Source organism: Vulpes vulpes, chromosome 1 (assembly GCF_048418805.1).
Source record: "Vulpes vulpes isolate BD-2025 chromosome 1, VulVul3, whole genome shotgun sequence".
Taxonomy (NCBI): domain Eukaryota; kingdom Metazoa; phylum Chordata; class Mammalia; order Carnivora; family Canidae; genus Vulpes; species Vulpes vulpes.
Window position 1 is genome coordinate 47,163,955 of NC_132780.1, and position 24,019 is coordinate 47,187,973.

At 44.3% G+C, this 24,019-nt stretch overlaps 1 protein-coding gene across 2 annotated transcripts in view; it reads left to right on the forward strand.

The window, feature by feature from the left end:
* NTRK2 (neurotrophic receptor tyrosine kinase 2) overlaps window positions 1–24,019 on the forward strand; it is a 332,550-nt gene that overhangs the window by 246,880 nt on the left and 61,651 nt on the right. For both annotated transcript variants that reach the window (XM_025984167.2, XM_072763240.1), the window contains 3 exons: window positions 151–281; window positions 13,837–14,009; window positions 19,670–19,904. In XM_025984167.2, the coding sequence (XP_025839952.1) occupies window positions 151–281; window positions 13,837–14,009; window positions 19,670–19,904 (539 nt within the window). The remainder of the gene's footprint in view (window positions 1–150; window positions 282–13,836; window positions 14,010–19,669; window positions 19,905–24,019) is intronic.

Sequence of the window (24,019 nt, forward strand, 5' to 3'; positions counted from 1 at the left end):
TGGGGTGGACAGCGAGGATGGATAGCAAGCCTCTCCTTTGGTTTGCTACTATGTAGGGGAGAACCCCAGGAGGCAGATCACTGACTCCCACCCTCTACCTTCACCTCTGAGTGCCTCAATTCCAATTTCCATTCTCTCTTTGTTTTACAGTTGTTCAGCACATCAAGAGACATAACATTGTTCTGAAAAGGGAGCTAGGCGAAGGAGCCTTTGGAAAAGTTTTCCTAGCTGAATGCTATAACCTCTGTCCTGAGCAGGACAAGATCTTGGTGGCAGTGAAGGTAAGAGAACACTCCAGAATGTCTCATTATCTGTGGTCACGTTAACATGTGGAACTACATTATTTCATGTTATATTTGGCCAATTCAGGAGCAAATCATGTCTCCTCTGGTGGATGTGTTTGAATTTCCTATAACTAAGTGGACAATGGGAGGGTATTTGGGGATACATCTAACCGTTGGAGCTTTTTCTCAGGGGCAACCTATCAGTCTGTAGGCTGTGAATAGTTCTGGTCTACTCTTCCAAGTCAATGCTAACTGAATTCGGGATGGAGGTCTGTAGGGTCAAACAGAATTCAACCCGCTAAGTCTTAGAGACTCAGTCCATGTTGTTGGATTGCTTGGTGCTTATGCCAAGCTCAGCTGCAACTTGTCCTCCATGGAGGCTCTAGAAGGGAGACTGGAGTTCACTTTCCCTCCAGGCCTCTTTTCTGCTGACATCTGCTATTACACCTTACCCTGTCCCTCCCAAGTATTCCCAGAGCCCCAGGATTTAATACAACTCAGGCATGATTCCATCCTGGGTTGGATGGCATCTCTTGTAGATTCCACCACCCTAGGAGACTCAAGGTTTTACTGAAATAAAGGAGGCTGAAAGTCCCTACTTCCAGCCACTTCATCCCAAAACTCAAAAAGGAGACCTGGGTTTTGATAACATAAACGTTACTGAAGGGGATAAAATTTCCACTGAGCTCTCTAAAACATAAGAATTAACAAAAATAGCACAAAAGACTTCAGCAGATCTTTTACATATGCATTGTCAAAACTAACAAAAAACTCACAAAGAACCCAACTCACCAAGGTATTGAATAATATATGTAAAGCACTTAAAAGAGGCATATATTTATAAAATGAATTAAGTGCCAAAGGAATATGGACTTGGCTAATACAATAAAATGTAACTTTTTTACTTAACAGAAGATGATTGGGTTTTATTTGTTTCTGCCAAACACAGAATGCTGATACCAGTGGTGTTTGTTTATTAGTTATAACCAGGACAACCTTTCATGTTTCAAAATCAGGTGTCTATTCCATTACTGCTGTCCTTAGCATTAAACTACTTTAGTCTCTACATAATAGGTAATTGAGGAGAGAGAAAATTCTTGACCTTACTCATCCTGTGGACTAAGCACAGTTTCTGTTAAAATTCATCCAGAGGACGAAAACAGTGCATTGACTCTTCTGATATCATCCAAAGTAGCCAACCTGAGTGGCATGGATGCTCTTAGATTCTCACCAAAGTTTTCTAAAAGCTGTACTTTGGAGTGAATAAAGGACAGAACTTTCCAGGGAGGGTAAATGTCATATCAAGAAACATCATCTCCCTGAGCTAGGCAAATGGAAGGGGAGAGGCAGCCAGAGGAGAGGAGACAGGAAGGAAATGCTGGAAAGATGTGAGGTCAAGTGGGGTAAAAGGTGTAAAATAAGAATCCTGCTGTGACTCAGGGTGGTATTCCTGCTGTTGCAATTGCTTCCTCTTTTCTTTCATTTACCCAAAAAGTTTTTATGTTTTTAAGCACAAAATGTTCAGAACATTTGGTAATGTTCTATCTGTAATCTTTACTTTCCTCTGCCTCTTCCCCACTCCCCACCCTTTGGATAAATGGGACCAAAAGGTGCCTCTATTTTTGTAGCTTCATAGACTGATAAAATATGAAAGCTGGAATATGCTTAGGAAAGATCTGATCCTAACCTAGTCATGAGTTATATGCAAGGATGCTAAAGATCATGGATTCATGTTCTGGGTTCTTGTTTCCTCCCACTGATATTTGGAGACCACCCAGGGAGCTAAGTCAGGCCTTCACATTTGGAATTCAGATTTTTGGGGTCACAAGGTGAGAAGCTTCGAATGTGAGAAAATTCTGGAAGATGAGGGAATCCTAGATGACGGTGTAGGAGTAGCTGAGGGACCTCAGCCAGATAAGGAGGGAGATTCACCAAATTTCTTAATGGGTAGAACCTTTCATTTTAGTGTCATTCCATATTCTCTGCCTGCTTCGCTGCACTTTTCCAAAAGCAGAGTGTGTTGTGTGGCTAAATCCAGGGCACCCGCAACCCAAGGGTTACATTTCCTTCCCAACACATGCAAATAGAGGGTTTCAGGGCTCCGGCTGGTAATGATGAAGATCAGCCAGCACCAGAGGGGTGTAGCTGGTTGTCCTGCCCACAGCATGCCTCCACCTGGGCACATCTCCCACTGCTAATGTCAGTGAGGCTTCTCTCTGGTGTGAATCCAGTCCTAGCCCTAATCCCACCTCTGATCTGGACCCAGGACCTGGTCCTCATCAGCTTTCTGGCTTTGTCAAATAAGTTTGCAAATTAATGTCCTATGATGAGTGCTTGTTAATCAACACTACTAAAAGCAAAGAAACGAAAAACAATGAAACAAACATAAAATTGAATTTTCCCCTTTATCAGCTCCTGATTCCTTCTCTGCTAGTTCCTTCTTGTTGAAATTCAAAAGAAACTATTATTCCAAGTTCAGGGGACAAAATTCCTGCAGCTTAAAAATTCAATCCAACCTCAAGGTCGCACACCTAAGATGTCTCATCTCCGTGACCTTGCATGCAAAGTCTTGTTGAAATCAGATGCTTTGCCTCTATTTGCCTGAATGACTTTTAGCTTCAGAGACGATGCCCATTTTAACTTCCTGGGATCCAGAGGCTGCAGCTACAGAAGAACCAGTCAGACCTTCCCCAGCTCCAGGATGAATGGATCAGAACAACACACAAACCTTTTACGGAACTGTTCTCTCCAGCCTGACCTGCTCATTTTTCAGGCTATGGGCTAGCCAACTGAAAGTATGTTCAAAGGCTCTCCCATGAGCCTGAGAGAAAAATATCTATGGTTCAGTCCTAACCACAGTCCTTTATGCACAGTAGTGATTTTTTAAAGGAATGAGACAATTGGAATGCAGCTTCCGGGTCCCCCCTAGACCTCCAGCCTGTCACCTCTGATGAGTTGCTGCTGGAGCTCCTCTTCCATTGGAGGCACCAGGGATGTTTGACAGGCTTTCTGCCGGTTGCCTAGCAACCCCTGCAGCATTGATTATGCATCTAAGAAATAGCAGCTATTGTCCTCTTTCCTTCTCTAGAAGGAGCTGACTGGTTTGAAATCCAAGGCTTTGCATTCAGACCGACAGATGTCAGTTTCCTGTAAATTCTGGGATCTCCTGACCCAAATGATTTAAGAACTTGAGGGATCCACAGGAACCGATTTAAGATGGCAGTGATCCTAAGGCATGTGTAGGGCACTGAAAAGCCCACAAGGGCTGAGCATGCCTCTCCCATTAGAGTATTTGCTTGTTCGGAACCAACCAGATTAAACTTTTCTTGATATTTTTTGGACGACCTTCGTTTTTTTAGTGAAATGGATGCAACAACTATTTTTTCCCTTTACACTGAATTACAATTGAAGAACCCATAAAGAGGATGAGAAGCAGAGAAACCAGCCCTTGATCAGAATGAGTTACTTTACCTTTAAGTAGCTCATTTGCCAAGGAAAAGCTTCATGGTAGTTTCCCTGCATTAGCAGTGGGTGCGTTAGCTATTTTTGGCTCTATCCAACCTGCATTTCAATAGCTACGATGCCTACAACATTTTCTTGTACTATGAATGCACGCTGATTTTTGTTTTTTAAATATAGCCACAAGTGCGCTTGGTAGGATTCACGGCCTCTCCTCCCCCTCTCCACTAACTCAGGTGTATTTCTAGAAACATAAAATGTGGCATACAAGACAGACTTTAGAAATCATACAGAAACCGAGTCTCATGTTTTATAGATGAGAAATCCAAGACCCAGGGAAGCTGAGTGACTTCCTCGAGGTGTAAGTTAAAGCAAGCGAGAGGCACAGCATAGGAACTTTTGAGACTCGAAATGGTGAGATCCGACCTCAGCAGGCACTACCTTCAGGATTTTTGCATTTCATATTTCTGAGTATCTTCTTATTATGGAGGAAATAATGATGATTTTTCTTCACCAAGGGTTTTGGAAGAGTTGACTGATAGCCTGCTGGCACATTACCTTTCTACAGCCCCAAAGTAGCATCTAACATGTATTGCCACTCCTGTGTCTGGAGAGCCCCCTACCTCGATCCACACAGTTTCCCTTAATTCACCAGCCATCCACTCCAGTAGTTCTTCTATGGGGAGACTTTCCCTTGCCTACTCTCCCAGCTAGGTCAGACCTCCCTCTAATATCTATTAAGGTATCTGTACTTGTCCTTTCTAGCATTTGTCAAGATTTTTAATTCTCTATGTATCTGCGGGCTTATTTCATCAATGGTGTGATTGTGTGTCTCCTCCACTAGAGTGACATATTCTTGAGGGTGGGAACCATGCTTTTTAGCACATTGTCTAATATCTGGTAGCATGGAATAAATGCTTGTTGAATGAATGAAGGGGTGGATGGATCGACAGAAAAACTGTGGAAAAAATAGCCTTCGAAATAGTGAAGAGTCAGCAGTTGGCATTTCTAGGTAACAAAATGATCTGATGAGCTACTGATTGTCATAGAATTTTATAGCTGAGATAAACTGTAAAGATGATATTTATATATATATAGAATATATATAGAATTATGTAATCTAATGAGAAATCACTTTAGAAATGATTAAACCACTATGCAGATATATAGAGCTATTAACTGATGTTCTTTGGCTTAACACCTACATTTTGCCAGTGAGGAAATGGGAACCCAGAGAAGACGAATGACCTATCCAAGGTCACGTAGCTTGAAAAAGGAGGTCGCTTAATGTCAGACCTAGGATTAAAATTCAGGCCTCCCCATTAGTCTGATGCTCATCATGCACCACACTTTTTCTGTATATTTTTTTACTGGAGTTCGATTTGCCAACATATAGTATAACATCCAGTGCTCACTTTTATTTATTGAATTTTTCACATGTGCTTGTAGAACCAGGTGAAGAAATTCAACACAATACCACTCACCAAGTAATGCAAAGGTATATGTTAGTTGTGTTCATTTGTATGGAAGAATGAGAGGCACTTTCCTGTTTTCCTGAATAGAGATGCAATTCAAGGAAATAGGCTGAAATAAAGAAAACTGGATTCTGGAGTGAAAATAAGCAAACCATCATACTCAGCTTTGATAAGAAGACTGGTAGAATGTTTATGGAAAACCTTACTCAAGCTGGTTTAAGCAGAAAAGGATATTTATTTGCTGAAGCTACTGGAAAACCTTGCTAGAGGCATCCAAGCTTCAGGTACTGCTGGATTCAGGAAATCAGTTCTCCTTCTATGTATCTCTTAGCTCTGCTTTCCTCTGTATTGACTGTATTCTCAGACAGGTTCTTCTCTTTCCACTGTGGTAAAGACTTGGCAGCAATGGCTCTGGACTTAGATCCTCCCATCCTAACAACCCTAAAGAGAGCTCCTTTTCTCCAACAATTACACAAGAGTCCTTCTGGCCTGTCTTGAGTTGGGTCACCAGGTCCTCTGACTCTCTGGATACTAGTCTACTAGTCTGAATATCCAGGCCTGGGGTGACCCCAGAAATGAGTTACATATCCCAAGAAATGGAAGATGGGGATCAGCTCTACACAACGCACAGAGACTGAATATGGGGGAATAATGGTTCCCTGAAAGAATATTAGAGATTCCATCCCTGAAAAGAGCGAAGATCTGAGAAGAAAAAAAAAAGATGACCAACCCAAATCAAGTGTGCAGGACAAGGAGGCCTCACTGTGACTAGAACAACTGGGATCTAAAAGCTCTCCCTGGATCTGAGGTAGACCTTATGACTATGACTATGACTTCCTCATCCTCGCAGTAGGAGACCTCAGAGATTGCCTTCTAGGCTTCCCTGTTGATGGAGTATGGCTATCTCTAGCTTCTGCTGCTTCCTAACACTCGACTCCTGCCTCCAGGCCAGCTGTAGACTACTGCTTACGTAGTCTCTGGTCCTCTCACAAAGCACGCTCAAGAAGGAAAAGACTGTGTGTTCAGTGAGTCTACTCTGCCTTCATGCCAGGCCATGTACATGGGGCCCAACCATCCGAGGTAGTCACATGGCACAGATGAGACCATCTATGGAAGAAGAAGCAACTAGAGCCAATTGTCTCAGAAAATGGAGAGGGCAGAAGAAGGGCTCAAAAAGAAAAGTTCATGCTCTCTCACTCTTGAACAGTGAGACCATCCATGGATGAGAAAGGGCATCAGGAGTTCATCAGTTCAAGAGCTCATGTGCTCTACCTAGGCACATTTATGTCTAAGACAGGTGGCTCTTTTCTTTTTTTTTTCATTTTAGGTTTTTTTTGTTTTGTTTTGGGGTGTGTGTGTGTGTGTGTGTGTGTGTGTGTGTGTGTGTGAGACCATATCTGTCCTCACATATTGATTAATTGTGAAGCTTCCCTCCCATTCCTCCCTTTTTCTGTTACCCCCCCTCCATGTACCCTGGTATGTGAAATCCTTACTCCCACAAAATGGAAATGGAAGATGACAAGATGAGTATATTTAAGAGAACATTTGTCAGTGCTGCCCTAAAAAAGGAGTTTGTATACCTTAACAAGACATAATGTTGCAGAAAGTGCTATCAACTCCATCTTTACAAGTCTCTAGGAATAGAAATTGTAGAACTTTAATAGTGGCTTATTAAAAGCCTTCATTGTCTTTATGATCCAGACTTTGTTTAATGGATTTCTATTGTACTTTAGTGTAAGCACACATGCGTGTGTGTGTGTGTGTGTGTGTGTGTGTACATATGTACCCATATGTACTATAAGATGGAGAATGACGTCTTCCTGGTGAGGACCCCTCCTAAACTTGAGTCAGGTAGGCTCCAATATCCCTCTCTTAATATCCCCTTTCCAGGAACTTCAACTTTTAACCTTTGATGGAAGATCTGCTTTTTGTCTTGTTAAGTTGTCTTATTAACCTTATTTTCTGGCTTATCTCCAATTCATCCCCATCATCTCAGAAATGCTAAATCCAAAACAGTGCATGTCACTGGAATGAGGACTCATCTGGTATTAAATACAACTGGAGGCTTCATTTCACACTTCTGTTTCTCTGGAACCTGTGCCTTGCAGTAGCTACGCTGCTTTTTAATTGACTTTAGCATGATAACCCAACTCCCGATTGAGTCCCGGCCTACCATGATCCTTCAGCAACTTTGGTGAAATTGGCTCTGATTTTTAATTGTATTTAAGGCCAGGATATATATTGCAGCTGTCCCTACTGGAGGACAACTTCTGATTTATTCCTTTGAGTCAATATCTCTCTAATACGACTGTTGCTATGAATTAGTTTCTTGTCTTCCAAAGACTTAGTGTTTGTGATATGCAACTTGAATAATATGCACAGCCATAGATTTCACCACCCAAATTATTGCAAGCATTTTAAAGCATGTGAATTAGGACTTAGCCTGTGTTTCCCATTGGATGGTCGACTTGTTAGATTCTGAACTGTAAGAGTCAGTGTGGCTGTGAAAATAAAGATAGCAGCAATCAACACCCTGGCTATGAATCTTGTATTTGAAGCTGTCACTTGGTACATAATTAAAGTCCTTGCAAAGGCCAGTTACATATGATCAAGTTAATATACACAGAGTGTTGGTTTCCAACATGCAATGAGCACTATGTGGGATCAATTTCATTAGTTTTTACATTTGTCGGGATATAGGAAAGCCACCTAATGCATCTTACTTAATTTTTAAGATCTTTCTATCAAGCTCTAACTATCTCTGAATTTATTATGATATAGTCTTCCAAAGTTCACTTTTGTAAGAATTTGATAAAAGCTTCCTCTATCATTCTTTAGAGAAGACCTGTAAGTTGGAAGAATCACATAGCATTGTGACTGCAGCTTACTCTAAATTGTTACCTGTGAAACCTTATAAGAAGGGTGTCTGCCTTAATCCTATTTCAGCTTAGTGTTGTTTTTCAATACTACAGACATGTTGGCCCATTGATAGCCTATTGAGATGGCTCTTATAGAACAGTGCTGTCCAACAGAAGTACAATGTGAGCCACAAATGCAAGTCACATTCTTATTTTTAAATTTCTCAGTATGTACATTAAAAACATAAAAAGAAACAGACAATGCTGGCTGTATTCATCTATTTTATTTGACTTGACATATCTAAAATATCATTTTAACACATTGCTAATATAAAAATATTAATGAGATATTTTATTCACTGCAAGTTTTTGAAATCTGGTGTGTGTTTTATACCTACAGCACATCTCAGTTTGGATTAGCCAGATTTCAAATGACCACCAGCCACATGTGGCTATTGGCTACCATATTGAACAGTGTAAGTCTAAGAGGTATCAGAGTCAACAGTCTCCATTAGTGACAGATCTTCACTCAATCATCCTGACCCAGAAGAACTTAGGCATATTGACAGACATCCTCATGTGTATTAGTCGTTTCCTATGGGGTTTTTCTCACTGCCCTCTGTATTTTAAGCACAGCAATGAGCCTTAGGCCTGATGAGGTCTTAACCATAATGATCTCTTCTTTTCCTATCCTTCACTTTAACTTTGTTTCTATGATGTTAAAAATTATATGAGAAAAATATGAGCTCAGTGTTTAAAAAAAGGACACAATCTCTGTTTTACCTTGTGTCTCCCAAACCACCTGTACTTTGAAAGCATGATCATTTGTCATATCCTACAGCATCCAATCACACCAATGATTTCTAGTAAGCTCTCTAGCCTCTCCTACTAGCTTCCTATTAGTTAGCCTTAATATTTCATGGAAGCATTTGAGAGGAATGCTAATTTTCCTCTCGTTTTTTCCTGACTTCTGTTTTGCCTTCACTAGTTTCTCAGTTCTGTGCTAGTTTATTGCATGCTGCTCAATTCTTCTAACTCTGAATCAGTGTGTGCTCAAGGCAGTAACTCTTTAGCTCTAGATGAGACCTGTCCCTTGAGAATGTCTTCGGAAAGGATGGTAGCTTTGAAGTGTCAGGAAATTCACCAGGAATAAGAAGAAACGAAGCTACAAAGCAGACACCAGGAGTAAGAAAATAGCAATGCTCAATGATGGGGCAAATATGCCTGTCAAAGTGGAGGCAGTCGTCAGTGAGGGAAGCTGCCACCTCATGTCCAATGCCAAGGACTCGGGGAACCAGCCAAGCCTCCCTTAATTGAGTAAAATGACAATCAGCCATGGTACGAAAACAGAGATGATTTTTATAAATAGGGTTGATAGCAGGATTTTTCCAGCTTCTGATTGCTGTCTGGCTGTGGTTCTACCCTTAGAAAAATTCTGTCCTTTGAGTGCCAAATTCAGAAGAGGCTTTTGCCCAACTTGTTACTGCCATATTTTCTGAATTTCTTAAAATAGAATTGAATCATAATTTAGAAAAAGGACCCAACAGGCAAAAATGGATGGGCTCATAGGATGAAGCTAGGTTTATGGGATGCACTCACCTCATGAATAGTGAAACCTTTCTTAAATCCAAAAATTTTACTGAGGCACAGTTTCTGACAGACATTACACTAAGAACAGTCTCTTACTGTAGGATATTGCTTTGGGGAGATGGAAATGTTAGATGCTTACTAGCTGTTTTAGTTTGGTGCCCTCCTCCAAAGAAAATCCTGTCTCCCCTCCCTTCCTATTCCTCTACCCCACTGCCTGATTCTCTCTCTCTCTCTCTCTCTCTCACACACACACACACACACACATACAATCTAGCATTCTTGAATCAATACTATATAGCTAAACTTAAGAGATTACATGCAAAATTTGTTCACGCTTTGTGATAATGGCCTAAAGGGGTCAGTAGCCTTCTCTAGCTCACTGTGAAAGACAGGCTGAGGCCCCAGAAATAAGCTGTCTCAGTGACACAGGGAAGCCTTCGAATAAGGAGTCTGATTTCTGAAAAGATGCTGCAGGCTTCAAAGGGCTTTTGGGAAAGAATGGTGGCACCTCTGGGATAGCCTCTTCTCATGGTGGGCCATCTCTATGCCTTATCCATGCATCTTTTGGCCTCCCTGGATCCTCGTGCAAGCAAATAGAATGCAGGCCTGGTTGTGGTTTTGATTTCAAATATCACTCTCTACCAGAGTCCTGGGAGGCATCTCAGCTTACACTACCTCACTCAGTCCACCTCCTGACCCTGTGAAGGAGATGATATCATTACCCTCACTCCACAGAGGAGAAAACCAGAGTTCAGAGAGGTCCAAGGCAGAGTCAGAATTTGAACCCAGACTTTTTCAGTTCTAAGCTAGAACATCTTCTTTCTGGATACCACCATTGGGAGGATCTGACCTTCCTGACCAGAAGGAGAACACAAGTCTTTGTGGCCAGCCCTCTAGGTTGAGAGTACGTTATAAAGTCTTCTCTCCATCCTTATATTCTCCTCTCCTGTCTGCTTTCTCTGCTTGTAGTTGGACCCACGTCCCACCACCTTTACAGATGCATGTTCACCTTTCCTTCCTTTCCAATGCTCTTATATCTCTAGTTTGCATAGACCTCATGGATCAATGGTTCTTTTATTTGCCCAACACTGGATTCTGCTGTCAAAGGAAGTAGTGGAGACAGACACATACCGAAAACCATAATGCAAGTCCGAGTGCGAGAGATGTTCCCGTGTATTTTGCTCCCAGCCAAAACAACGTCCATCTCCTCCGAGTCCATCTGCTTCCCCTGTTATTTTTTTATTTTTTTACCTACAAGTTCAGCAGAACAACAACAACAAAAAAAAACAGTGGTTGGATTAAAAAGCAACCAAAACAAGTCAGCAAGATAAGCACTTCACATTTTTCTGTGCAGCAGGGATGAAGGAACTTAGTTTGGATGGGTACAGCCCAGTTTCTGGAGCTTCCAGGGAGCAGAGCACCAGATCCCAGGCTCTCAGCCTCTGTTCATTTTGTTATTAAATGAAGAAATGTGTGGTTTCCATGGCAATGGTCCTCCCAAAGTTTTATGGCCTCTCTGAGTACTTGCTAGGCCAAATCTACTCACTTTTCAGAGCCAGTGCTGTTAAGGGACACTTCTTAGAAAACCACATACTAAGAGAGAATGGGAAAACCCAGTGCCAGACCCTTATTTTCAATCAGTATCTCCAGAATTTGGCATAAGAAACAACTGCCTCTAGCCTAAAGAAAACTATGGATATAATTTCTGTCTCCTTGAGTCAGGTCATCACTGGGGAGAAAGCTTCGAATCTGGCTAAAGGCAGTTCATGAAAATGCTAGATTGTAGCAGAAAAGACTTTGTGACCTTGCTGCTGCCTCTGTCATTTTAATGTTTCCTTGTCACTGATGCGAGGCAGGCCCTGCATATTCATCTGTGCCCTCCTGTGCAGAGAACGGCCTTGGGCAGGGTAAGTTACATATTGCAAGCTCATCGTGTGGTAGACTCTATGACAAGCCTCCCGGTCTCCTTTGGGCAAGAAGGACTTGCTCTCTCGCTTGCTGGGAAGGCTCTGACAGACAGTTCTCAGCTGCCAGCAACCTGTGGGCAGTCCGTAAGTCCACTCAAGGTCACACTCCGTTTCTGGGGTGGCCTCCATCCAGGGGCTGACTGATAGGAAGCTACAAAGGCCCAGCCCCCTTGACTCAACTTAGGACAATTCTGAAGGATCATCTGGCAGGGCCAGACAAGGCCTGTTGACACTACATCACAGCTCAACCTCCCCCTCTGCCCAATCCCTCCCAGCAGGTGTTAATACTAAGAGCATGCCCTGAGAAATGTCTTGGCTGCTAATTTGCATGCCAAGTCTTGTCCTTAAGAACTTGATTTGCCGTACATTCTAAGGTCTGTAAGTTGCCCAGGTCAGGAGTCTTCCCTTAGGAGAGCAGAGTCAAGGCACTGAGCTACAATAAGACCACCAGGGGCCTGGTGGTGTTCTCTGATCCTGGACATAGCGTGTTGTCTTGCCCCTAGTCACATCTGATGGATGACGGTGCTTTCATTCTGTCTCAGTGGTCAATTTTTTGTGAATATGAGATTCACACTTGCCATCTAACACTGATAAGGAATTATTGCAGGCTCTGGAGAAGGGACTCACATATGCCACCGTATGCCATATGCCACCTCTACCAAGAGGAATCCTCTGCGTGTCCCTTCTTGTCCCTTAATTGTGCCTGGTGTAACAAATTACTATATGGGCTTAAACAACAGAAATGATTCCTCACACAGTTATGATGCAAAATCAGTTCCACTAAGCTAAAGGGAAGGTGTCAGCAGAGCTGGCGGCTTCTGGAGGCTCTAGGGCAGAAAATATTTCCCGGCCTTTTACAGTTTTTAGAAGCCACCCACATTCCTTGGCTGGTGGCCCCTTCTAAGTCAGCAGAGTAGTGCCTTCTGTCCTGTCTGACCTCTGCTTCTACTCTGACATCTGCCCTCTCCCGACACCCCTACCCTTCTCACCCAAGGACTCTTGTTTGGAATGGTGTGGAGCCCACTTGGATAATCCCTCCACATCACGACCCTTACCTTACTCACATCTGCAAAGTCCCTTTTCTGTGGAAGGTAATATATTCATAGATTCTGGGGATTGGCATGTGGACGCCTTTGGGGGGGACATTAGTCAGCCTCCAACACCAGTGACTTATGCCCGAGTCAGGATTCCAGGCAAAGGGATTAACATGGGCAGAGGCAGGGAGGCCTGACCTGATGTCATGTGGGCAGAAAATAGAAGCATGGAAAGCATAGATTTCCTGAGAGGCACATCAAGTGATGAAATTGGACAAGATGCAAGGGAGCTGGTTCGTATAGCATGTGCATTTTAAGCTGGAATTGTAGTTAATTATAAACATGATGTAGCTCCTTATTTGCCCAGAAGCACCTGAGGCCAGGATTCGAGTCAGTGTCTTTATGATGCCACCATAGCTCTGGCTCTGTGTTTGGCCCAGGTCAAGAGTTCAGCTCAGGTGTGTGACATCAACAAACACCAGCTTTGGCCTGCTGTGACACTGTGGTGTCTGGGTGCTCTGAGAAGAGAACTGAGGGCACCAGAGCCTGGATGTCTTCATCTTGGCAATGTGACGGGCCTGTTTAGGGCTCACTGGAGAGGGGAATTTTCTGAGCCGGCAGTGTGCATGGGAACGTGTGGCAGAAAGCTTTCTGAAGTCTTAGGTAATAAACCTGGCAGAACGATCGTGTCCAGGCTGGAAGATGGGTGCATAGGGTTCATTATGCTCTTCTGTGTACTGAATATTTCCATACTACGAAGTGACATGAGCAGAAGTGAGCAGCACATCGCATCCTTGAAGGCATAACAGGTACCCAAATGGGAAGAGAAGCCTGTGGTAATAATTGGGTGATAACAAGGATAAAAAGGATGAAGACTATAAAAAGCTCATGTCTGTTACTTATGAGGAAACATCTGTACAAGCGCTTCATAAACTGCAAAGCCTCCCATACCCATAAGGGACTTCTCAGTTTTTAATACAAACAGTATTTCCTCGGGAATGAGGACATTTTCTGATCTTTTGTATAATAAATGAGATGAATTTCCTTCTCCTCCAGGAAGCTTGGGGCCCACCAGAGTAACTCCTTCTCCACACAAGCTTCCCTTTGCTGATAGGAAGCTCAGTCTGAGATGTGTTGATTTTTCTCCCCTGTCTGCCCCTGGTCCCCAGACACTGAAGGATGCCAGTGACAACGCACGCAAGGACTTTCACCGCGAGGCTGAGCTGCTGACCAACCTCCAGCACGAGCACATCGTCAAGTTCTATGGTGTCTGCGTGGAGGGTGACCCGCTCATCATGGTCTTCGAGTACATGAAGCACGGGGACCTCAACAAGTTCCTCAGGTGCGGTGTGGGGGTGGTGTGGGGGGAGACGTGGGAGAGGGCAGGCCTCCGTGATTCTGATAGCCTGAGGGTGAGGATGGGGAGTTCTTGGGAGGGGCCAAGGGTCCCCTGGAACTTTTTCTGGAATGGTCCATCTTGGTTTCAACACCAACATGTTCTGCAGAGAAAGAAACTGAGGCCACAGAAGAGTGAGGGACAGAAGAAAAGAACCATTCCACTTACTCTTGGGTGAAGGGAGTCAAGTGATGCTTCTCTCTGCCGTGAGCAGAGGTACAAATGGAAGATGCTCATTTAAGACCATGAATGGAGGGCAGCCCCGGTGGCGCAGCGGTTTAGTGCCGCCTGCAGCCCAGGGCGTGATCCTGGAGACCCTGGATCGAGTCCCACGTCAGGCTCTCTGCATGGAGCCTGCTTCTCCCTCTGCCTGTGTCTCTGCCTCCCTCTGTCTCTATGTGTGTCTCTATGAATAAATAAATAAAGTCTTTAAAAAAAAAAAAAAAAGACCATGAATGGAAAGAGGAAGCAGTCCCAGCAGTGTGGGCTGGGATCCTGGATTCTCCCTCCCAGTCTGCATCAGCGGCCATGTCTGCTCAAGTGGGTCTCCGACCCACTTGGCCCCAGCCGCCTTGACTCCCCTGGTAGGCCTGAGCCAGACCCTCTCTATGTCATGTCTCTGGCCCTAACATGTTGTTTTCTTTCTAACATAGCTGCTTCTCAGCTTTGGAAGATTAGCAAGTGTGCTGCCTGTGGTATCTTGGTAGGTAGTAAAACTTAGGAGACACAGGAAAGATGTTGGCCTCAGTTTGTTAACTGTAAAGGGGGCATAATAATATCCACCTTAAGGATGAATGTCAGGATCATTGTGATGATAGGTAATCAATAGATATTGTCCCCAGAACCACAAGGTTGAGAGATCTGGAATCCTGGGGATGTTGCACCTCTTCTTTTTAAATTTTTAAAAATATTTTATTTATTTATGAGAGACACAGAGACACAGGCAGAGGGAGAAGTAGGCTCCCTGTGGGGAGCCCGAGGTGGGACTCAATCCCCCGACCCCAGGATCATACCCTGGGCCAAAGGCAGACGTTCAACCACTGAGCCACCCAGGTGCCCTGATGTTATATCTCTTGTGTTACCATGCCCATTAGACCTCTCTGTTCTCCTCCAGTTTCTGGGGGCCCCAAGAAGGGCTTTCCACAGAAACAGGCATCAGGCAGCCTTGAAAATTCAGAAACTACAGTTTAATAAGTCCATCACTGAGAGAACGGTGGAGGGGGACAGCATGCTGCTGTGCTTAGAAATATCATCATGTGGTTGGTACCTCCTGGATCCCTTTTACCAGCTCTAGGCTCAAGAATACATGTGCAATTTAGTTTGTCCTTTACTGGGAGGAGTCCCCCTTCTCTGCCTTGCTCATGACTATGGGGTTGGGGAGAGAATGCCAGGTAAGATTAGGATTATGTAGCCTACTCTTGGTGCTCAGAGACAGTCATCCTGACACATTACTTAGTGTCAGCAGTTTTTCTTGCAGGTGATAGGAGAGGGGATGAAGATGGATTTTGTCTTTCAGACCTCATGTGAAAGGAGGAAAAGAAGCTACTTTTGGTGGAGGTCTAACTGTCCATAGAAGTATTTTTTCCTTGTTCCCATGCTCTATGCTACTTCTCTAATTAAAAATGGTGCTTTCCAAAAACAGCGTAATACAACAAACGTATTTCACCTGGAAGCAATTACATGCTTCTGTGAGCTCACACTGTACTTGTGCGCATATGCATATGTGTGCATGTTGTAAGCATGTGTGTAAATGTGTGTGTGTGTTGATCCTTTCACTTTTGGCTCAGCCAACCTCTCCCTAGCTCTCCTTCCTGCTTCCAGAAGGAGCAAGCACCTGATTCTCCCTGGGCATCTTGCACAAGGCATGGAGCTATTAGAAATCTCTCCCGCTTGATTTCAGAATCTGTTGAACTCTGGTAACAAGAGGTTTTCAATGCCAAAAATTAAGCATAGTAATGTACTGCGAACTACACTCCGTTTTCCCTTTCTGGAAGGGATGCAGCCCGTAAATGCCATGAACATGTCCCCAAGTGTCATTGGCACTGCCCTATAAAGACAGATGTCTACAATTTCCTCTCACCCTTTTTATTCATCCCAAAGCCATACATTGAGTACCAACGTGGCCAGGCCCTATGCTGGGGTGGCTGGGAAATGGGTATAACACATAATTCTTGCTTGCAAAGAGATGCCAGTTCTCCTCTGGAATCTCTCCAGAATTCCCTTCCAACAAGAGGAAGTCAGATAAAGCTTTTTCAAGCAATAGCAGCTAGTATTATTGAGCCTCCTAAGCATTCTAAGCGGTTTAACTTGTATAAACTTCATAAACTATTATTACAATGATTCCCATTTTTATGGTCCAAAAAACAAAAACAAAAACAAAAACAAAAACAAAAAACCAACCAGAATCACAGAGCTGAGCTTCAAACCCACAGCCCCTGGCTGTAAAACTCAGAGCCTTAAGCACCGCACTGCTTCTTCGTGAGGTAGCCAATTAAAAAACTGAGAAAGAGGGACACCTGGGTGGCTCAATGGTTGAGCGTCTGCCTTTGCTCAGGGCATGATCCTGGGGTCCTGGGATTGAGTCCCACATTGGACTCTCCTCAGGGAGCCTGCTTCTTCCTCTGTCTGTATCTCTGCCTCTCTCTGTATGTCTCTCATGAATAAATAAGTAAAATCTTAAAAAAAAAAAAAAAACTCAGAAAGAAAGTAGCATGCCGCAGGATTCTGGAGCTGGACAGTGTGGCTAAGTGCCGACTGTAACCCACCTAGGGAGAAGAAACCAAGGAAAGGTGAACAGCTCCCTCATTAGAAGCCCACTGAACCTTCCAGCTTCTCAAGCTGGGGTGCTAATGGCATTTTCCCCCCTTTTAAGGCACGTTCTCCCAGAAGAGTAAAATATGTTTTTATTTCCAGGAGCTGCAGGGTAACCTGGGGAATGAAGCAGAAGGCTGGTTTTTTTACTTTATTTATACTCCTCTTGAGAGCTTGTTTAGAATACTTGCCTGCCCTCTTTTTACAAGATTTTCTGCTCAAAGAAAGCATGCAAAGGCTTCTCATTAAAGGGAGGCTTGTCCAAAAACTCAAAAGCAAGCAGGGGACACAACTGGCTTAAAATGAAGAAGCTGGCCCCACTCCTGCACCCCTTCTGCGTGCAGAAGGCCCTGGGAGAGGTGCAGGCCTCAGGTGTCTCCGAGGACCCTGGAGCCTGGGGCTTTGTGCAGAGGTGGCCTGTGGCACCAGTCTCTACTGCTGCCTCTTCTCCAGAGTCTTTCCTATGGACAGAGTCTTGGAGGGGTCTAGGTGCCAGGGGCTGAAATAAGGTTCTGGCAAGTGAGCAACATCGTATTTCACTCTTGGATTTAAATCTATGAAGGTCACGTCCTGGCCTGGATTCTCTGGATATTTCAGGATTTCTCTTCCTTCCTGTGCTCTTCCAGGTCTCTGCTGGTGTTGAGGTCACAGTCAGGGTTTTGTCTCCTGCCATAGGGAAACCATCCCCCCTATCCCCTGCCCCCTCAGGCTGGGGAGAGCAACTTTGCACCATAGCTAGTGCTGGCTCTCCACAAAAGCCACAAAGCTCTTCACAAGCAGAGTCTCCCTCCTGCTCCTATCAGTGAGCTTAGGAGGGTGCAGTGGGGATGGAATGAGGAAACAGTGCAGTCACCTGAGGTCACTGCCAGCGTCTTAGGATGGGATGCAATTTCATTTTGGATCCCCAGAGCCTTGCCCACCACAGGGGAGCAGTTTTGAGGGGAAGAGATCCCAGAGGCATTTCCCCACACGGCTGGCTTCTCAGTGTGACGAGGGGCATATGGGGCTGTGGTTTAAACTGAGGTGAAGTGTGCACAAGCCCAGGAAGCTCCTCCCTGGGGATGGTTCAACCCAGATATTTAGAGATAAGAGAGACCTACATGATCGCCCAGCCTCATAGCCCTTTGTCTGTTTGACTGATGAGGACATTACAGACTGGGATGAGTTAAGAGGCTTCCCTAGATCCTGATGGTGGAACACTCCCCTCTCCCCATCTAGTGCTTGTTCTCTGAGAAAAAAAAGAGAGTGAAAGATTTGGAAATCCAGTGAAGGTGGAAGCACAGGGGCGGGGGGCGGGCTGGAGCCCAGAGAAGGGGGCATGCAAATGCCGGTGGGGACAGTCCAACCAAGGTGGGGCTGGCCCGGTGCGGGGAGACGCAGAAGGAGCAGGGTACTCTGGGATAATTCTGACCCTTTCTGTTTTCAAATACTCATACAGCTCTGGAGCCCTGCAGGTGGGATTGTCCACTTTAAAATCCGTTTAAAATCTACTATATGGCTCAGTGGTTGAGCATCTGTCTTTGGCTCAGGTTGTGATCCCGGCATCCTGGCATCGAGTCTCACATTGGGCTCCCTGCAGGGAGACTGCTTCTCCCTCTGCCTGTGTCTCTGCCTCTCTCTCTCTCTCTCTCTCTCTCTCTCTCTGTGTCTCATGAATAAATAAAATCTGAAAAGAAAAAAAGAAAAAAACCTTCTATATTTATTTTGAGTACTTCCAGCTGTCCTGAAGGAATCTTCTTCCTTTTTTTGCCTCTGGTAAGGAGCAGCCCTTTGACCGCTCCCCCACCGCTTCCAGAAGAGAAGGACCCTTTACTCTTTGCTCTCAGGCCATCAGGCAGCAGTGACACCAGTCGTGGCAGGACTCAGGAGCTGGGAGCAGGGGACTAATGGGGCTCAAGGCTCATCTGAGATGAGGGCGCTCCTCTCCCTGAAACGTGTGCCGGTGTTTAGATGCCTTAAGTCATCACACAGCTGGGAGAAGGCCAAGTGTATGAGATAGAAGGAAAAGAAGATATACAATACCATACACCTCACCCCTACCCCCGCCATAGTGTAAAGAATAATCTAGGCCCAGGGAAAGAATCAATGTGTTGTGATTCCAGAGCTCTCCATGTGGTGGCCAGTACACATGTGGAGCTGGAGGTCGAGGGAGGGGTGGGCAGGAGATGGGATTTTCTACAGGGAATGAATGTCCAGGCTGAGGTGCCCTGGGATTTTGCTCAGTTGGGCCTGAGGGAGACAAGGGCAGCTTGTTGAGACCGAGCCCAGCTGCAGAGCTCTGGCCCTGGTGGGGGTACTCAGGAGGCGTTGGCCCGGGTGAGGGGTGCTCAGCTGCAGCTGGGAGACGGGAGGGGAACGCTGGGGCTCTCAATGGGGCATGATGACCCTTTGCTCTAATAGAGCCAAACTCTTGCCCTATGTTTTGGTTTTGGTTTATTTTATTTTTGTTCATGTATTTTACTCCATTGCTTTTCAGTGGGCTCTGCTCTCTGGCCAGTGCCTGGCCCCATGCTAGCTCTGGAGCCCCCAAAACACAGACCTCTGTGTGTGTGTGTGTGTGTGTGTGTGTGTGTAGGAGGGTACCATTCAGGCCCAGATGGCCCTGAGAATTATAGATTTCCTGGGAATTGGAGCCTGGGTGCTCTCAAAGCTTTAGGGGTGCACTTGTGAGTGAAGCATCTCCCCCCTGCCCTTTAGCTAAGTCAGGCAGTCCTCGAGCTCCCACAGCTCATGGGAGACGGGGCCCCTAGAGGAGAGAGCTGAGGCTCCAGCCACACTTACCATGTCCTCTGCAGGGCCCATGGGCCTGATGCTGTGCTGATGGCTGAAGGCAACCCGCCGACGGAGCTCACCCAGTCCCAGATGCTGCACATCGCCCAGCAGATAGCAGCAGGAATGGTCTACCTGGCATCCCAGCACTTTGTGCACCGAGATCTGGCCACCCGCAACTGCCTGGTTGGCGAGAACCTCCTGGTGAAAATCGGGGACTTCGGGATGTCCCGGGACGTGTACAGCACCGACTACTACAGGGTGAGTGGCTGCCCCCACCAGGAGTCCCCACAGCCCTCTTTCCCTGTATTCATTTGCTGGGGCTGCTGTAACACAATATCACGGACTAAAGGGCTTGAATGGCAGATGTTTATTTTCTCTGAAGGTAAATGTTCAAGGTCAGGGTGATGGCAGGGTGGCTTTCTCCGAACGCTTCTCTTCTTGGCTTGCAGACGGCACCTTTCTCTGCATGTTCACGTGGTCTTTTTGCTGTGTGTGCACCCCTGCTGTCTCTCTCTGTGTCTAAATGTCCTCATCTTCTAAGGACACCAGACATTGGAAGAAGGCTCACCCACAGTCTCGTTTTCACCAAATCACCTCTTTCAACACCCAAACACAACTATGTTCTGAGGTCCTGAGGGTTAAGGCTTCATGTGCAAATTTGGGGGAACACAATTCACCCCCATAAAACCCATCATGCTCTTTCCACAGTGCTCCAGAGCTGTGTGTGATATCTCCAAGAGAAAAGCCCTCAACATCAGGGTTCTGCCAGGGGAGCCCAAGGGCTTGTGGGAATTCCTGGATGACACAAGGTTAAAGGATTCTGGCATTTGTATTTGATTCTGTGAAATTATGCCTGGAGCCTTTGTCTGAGGGTGTGGCTGAAGATGAACTTTTTCACATAAATAACAGCACCACAGACCTTGGAAGTTCCCACCCAGAACCATTTTGGTTGAAAGTAGATTAGCTATTGGCCTTCTTTGTGAGATGTAAGAGGTTCTGTCCTCCCCTCCTCCCCAAATAGTGCCTCCTCTGGCTGGTGGGGGTTCCACCACTAGAAACACTAAAGGTTAGAATTGCAGAAACAATTCAGATCCCCTGTACCTGGAACTGGTCCCTTTAGCAAGATAGATTTGGAACTTGGGGAGGAGAAGAAAAGGGCATTTCTGGAAACCCTGAAGTCATGACATTGAAAGTGAAGATTTGAGGTAATAGGACATTTCAAATCCTTAGTTCGGTTTTACTGTGGTTTTGCTTGATTTTCAAGGGCAGAGGAAGAAACTAAGAGAGAAAAGGAATAAATGTCTTGTGTGTACATAGCCTAAGATGGAAAACCATATAACTCCCCTAGCTTTCATAAGATAAGACTGGTAGAGACAATGCCTTTCCTCACCTTCATCCCTCCCTTTATGATTTATTTTTGAGGATCTTAGTCTGTTTGTTTCCTACACCCCTCTCTGCAGCCTTACCCAGTTCTCATGCCTCTGCATTTTAGTTAAGCCAACATCACTACAAGTAGTCTATGAAAATAAATCCAGTGCTTTGCTGCATATTCTTCTGTAGATTGTTTTGTGGGGTTTCTTCCTTTGTCACCTTGATAAGCATTGTCCATAGTCTGTGGGGCAAAAGAGAGTGGATACCAAACTGAAAAGGATTTTCTTGGGTGTCTCTGTAGAAAACAGGAGAATGGTCTTAACTACAAGTGTTCAAAATGGAGCTTTGAAGTACCTGTTGAGTCTAGAGATGACTAGTCTCTTCTAAATATCTAAAACATGGCGGGAAATTTTCCCTACTAATAGATGCATCTCCACTGTTAGCTCTTTTCTTTTGGTGGGAGGTGGGGGTGAGGACTTTTCCCTGTCTCAAGAGATGAAGAACCGCTTGAGTATTTCCCTAAAGAAAAACTCTGCTGTTCCTGATGAGCATCGAAGGAAGAAGCATGTGGCCCAAGCAACAGCTTTCTCTTTAGCAGTAAGTTAATAAAGGTCTTATAATGTTTGGCACAAAATAAGTACTCAACAAATGTTTTCAACTTTGTCATTATCCAAATGGACAAAATCATGCTTCATTCCCAAAGCTAGCCAGGTAGAGTCCAGTGTCCTCTCCTATAATCTCTAGAAAAAAATGAATCTGAGGAAAAAAGATAGAAGTGCTCAGTAGTGGAAAGATCACCTAAGTAGAAAAACAATTTTAAGTAGAGGCACTCCAAAGGAGATACACAAATGGCCTATAAGCACATGAAAAAATACTCAACATCGTTAGTCATTGGGGAAATGTAAATCAAAGCCCCAATGAGTATCACTTCACACTCACTGGGATTCTGTGATAAAGACAGACAATAGTAAGTGTTAACGGGAATGTGGAGCAATCGGAGCCTAGATACACTGCTGGTGGGGATGCAAAATGGTGCAGCTGCTTTGCAAATGGTTTGGCAGTTTCCCAAAATGTTCAACACAGACTCATCATCTAATTCCGTGATTCCACTCCTAGGTATATACCTAAGAGAACTGATTATGTTTTCACAGAAAAATTTGTATATTAATGTTCATAGCAGCATTATTCATAATAGCTAAAAACTGGGAACACCTTAAGTGTCCATCAACTGGTGAATGAATAAATGAGATGTGGTGACCCATACAACAGGATGTTATTCACCAGTAAAAAAAAAATGAAGTACTGAATCATGATCCAACAGGATTGAACCTTAATGCCACCATTATGGTAAATGAAGGAAGCCAGACTCAGAAGATATAATTCCATTCATATGAAATGTCCAGAATAGGCAAATCCATAGAGGCAGTGAGTAGATCCATGGTTGCCAATGGCTTGGAGGATGGAGAATGAGGAATGACTGCTACTGGATATGGAGTTTCTTTATAGGGTGATGAAAATGTTTTAGAAGTGTATGGTGATGGTGGTGGTTATTTAATATATTTACCAATATACTATACCAATATACTATCATTGAATATATAATATATAATGATAATATAATATAATAATCACTGAAAGGTAAATATTATACCTTTATATTATATATATGAATTATATCTCATGCCTTTAAAAAAGTCTCAAAAGGACAATACTAGCAAAATAGTGACCATTATTATGAACATAAGAAGTTAGTCTGGATTATTTATACACATTATAAAAGTGTCTAAATCTTTTATCTACTTTATTTTGTTACCATTTACTAAAAAGAAAATCTACTACTTAGGTGACATTTTCCCGAAGTATTTTTTTTTCTGAATTGATCAGAGGAAATAATAATTTCCAGTTTCTTTGTCAAATGTTCTTGGAACTATTTTAATCATTAGCAAATGTGCTTCAGATGCCACATTTATGTATCCCCATCCCCCACCTCTGTCTCACCATGAATACTAAGCAGTCGTGGCTGGGAGATCTATATGTTCATTTGGCTATTTGTTGTTCCCATTAAGGATGAGGAAAAAGAAGCAGCCTTACTTTGGCCTCTATTATAGGTGAGGATGGGCAGGAGTGGGCAGGAAAGCAGATGATGGATGTAAGGACTGACAATTTGATAGTAGCCTCGGAAAACAAATAATAGTTCACTTCTTGGTTCCATGACACTAATTATTATCCTAGAAATCATTCGTAGAATATTTTCACTTATTAAAAATATCCAAAGCAAATCAGTGGGCTCCATTCTGTTGGGTTTGTTCAATGCACAAACAGAAGCTATTGCCAATTCTGCACCTGAACTCTAGCACCATCTTTCAGTGGCTGTTTCCCAGAACATTCTGGCTTTCCCACTAGTTATCCACCTGCTGGATCATCTCTAAGCTCTACCTCAGGCCCCTTCTCATTGTGGCATCTTTTCTCTCTGTCACCATAGCTGGGGAATGTGACTTCTTTAAAGCTTCAGTTTCTTATGTGCAAGCATCTTAAGGATGCTTGCTTAAGGATCTTAAGGATGTTTTTCTTCATTATTCTCCTCCTGTCCTCCTCCAACCTGCATCAAACCCCAGGGTGAGGAGCTGCTTACTGTAGCTGGTGTGGGCTGTCATCACCAATGTTAAAAATCTGTTCTGTCACAGCAATAGGGGAGGATTTTTGTATTAGCCAAAGCTCCCTTATCTAGAAGGATGATGATTGGTCCTGGAGTCAACTAGGTTGAGGAGTAACATGTCCCTTATCTTTAAGCAAGAGCCAAACCCATTGGCAACCTGAGCCTTCTGCTCATGGTGCCTTATGAGCAGCCTTGTGCAGCTCTGTGCAATCCATGGCAGGAGGGGCATGTGGCAGCTGTTCCTCCGTCATGGGGGAGCTGGCAGCACCAGAAAATGGCTGCCTTAAGGCTTCTACCCTGTTACAGCTGAACTAATTATATCCTCCCAATGAAGGGAGAAATCGGA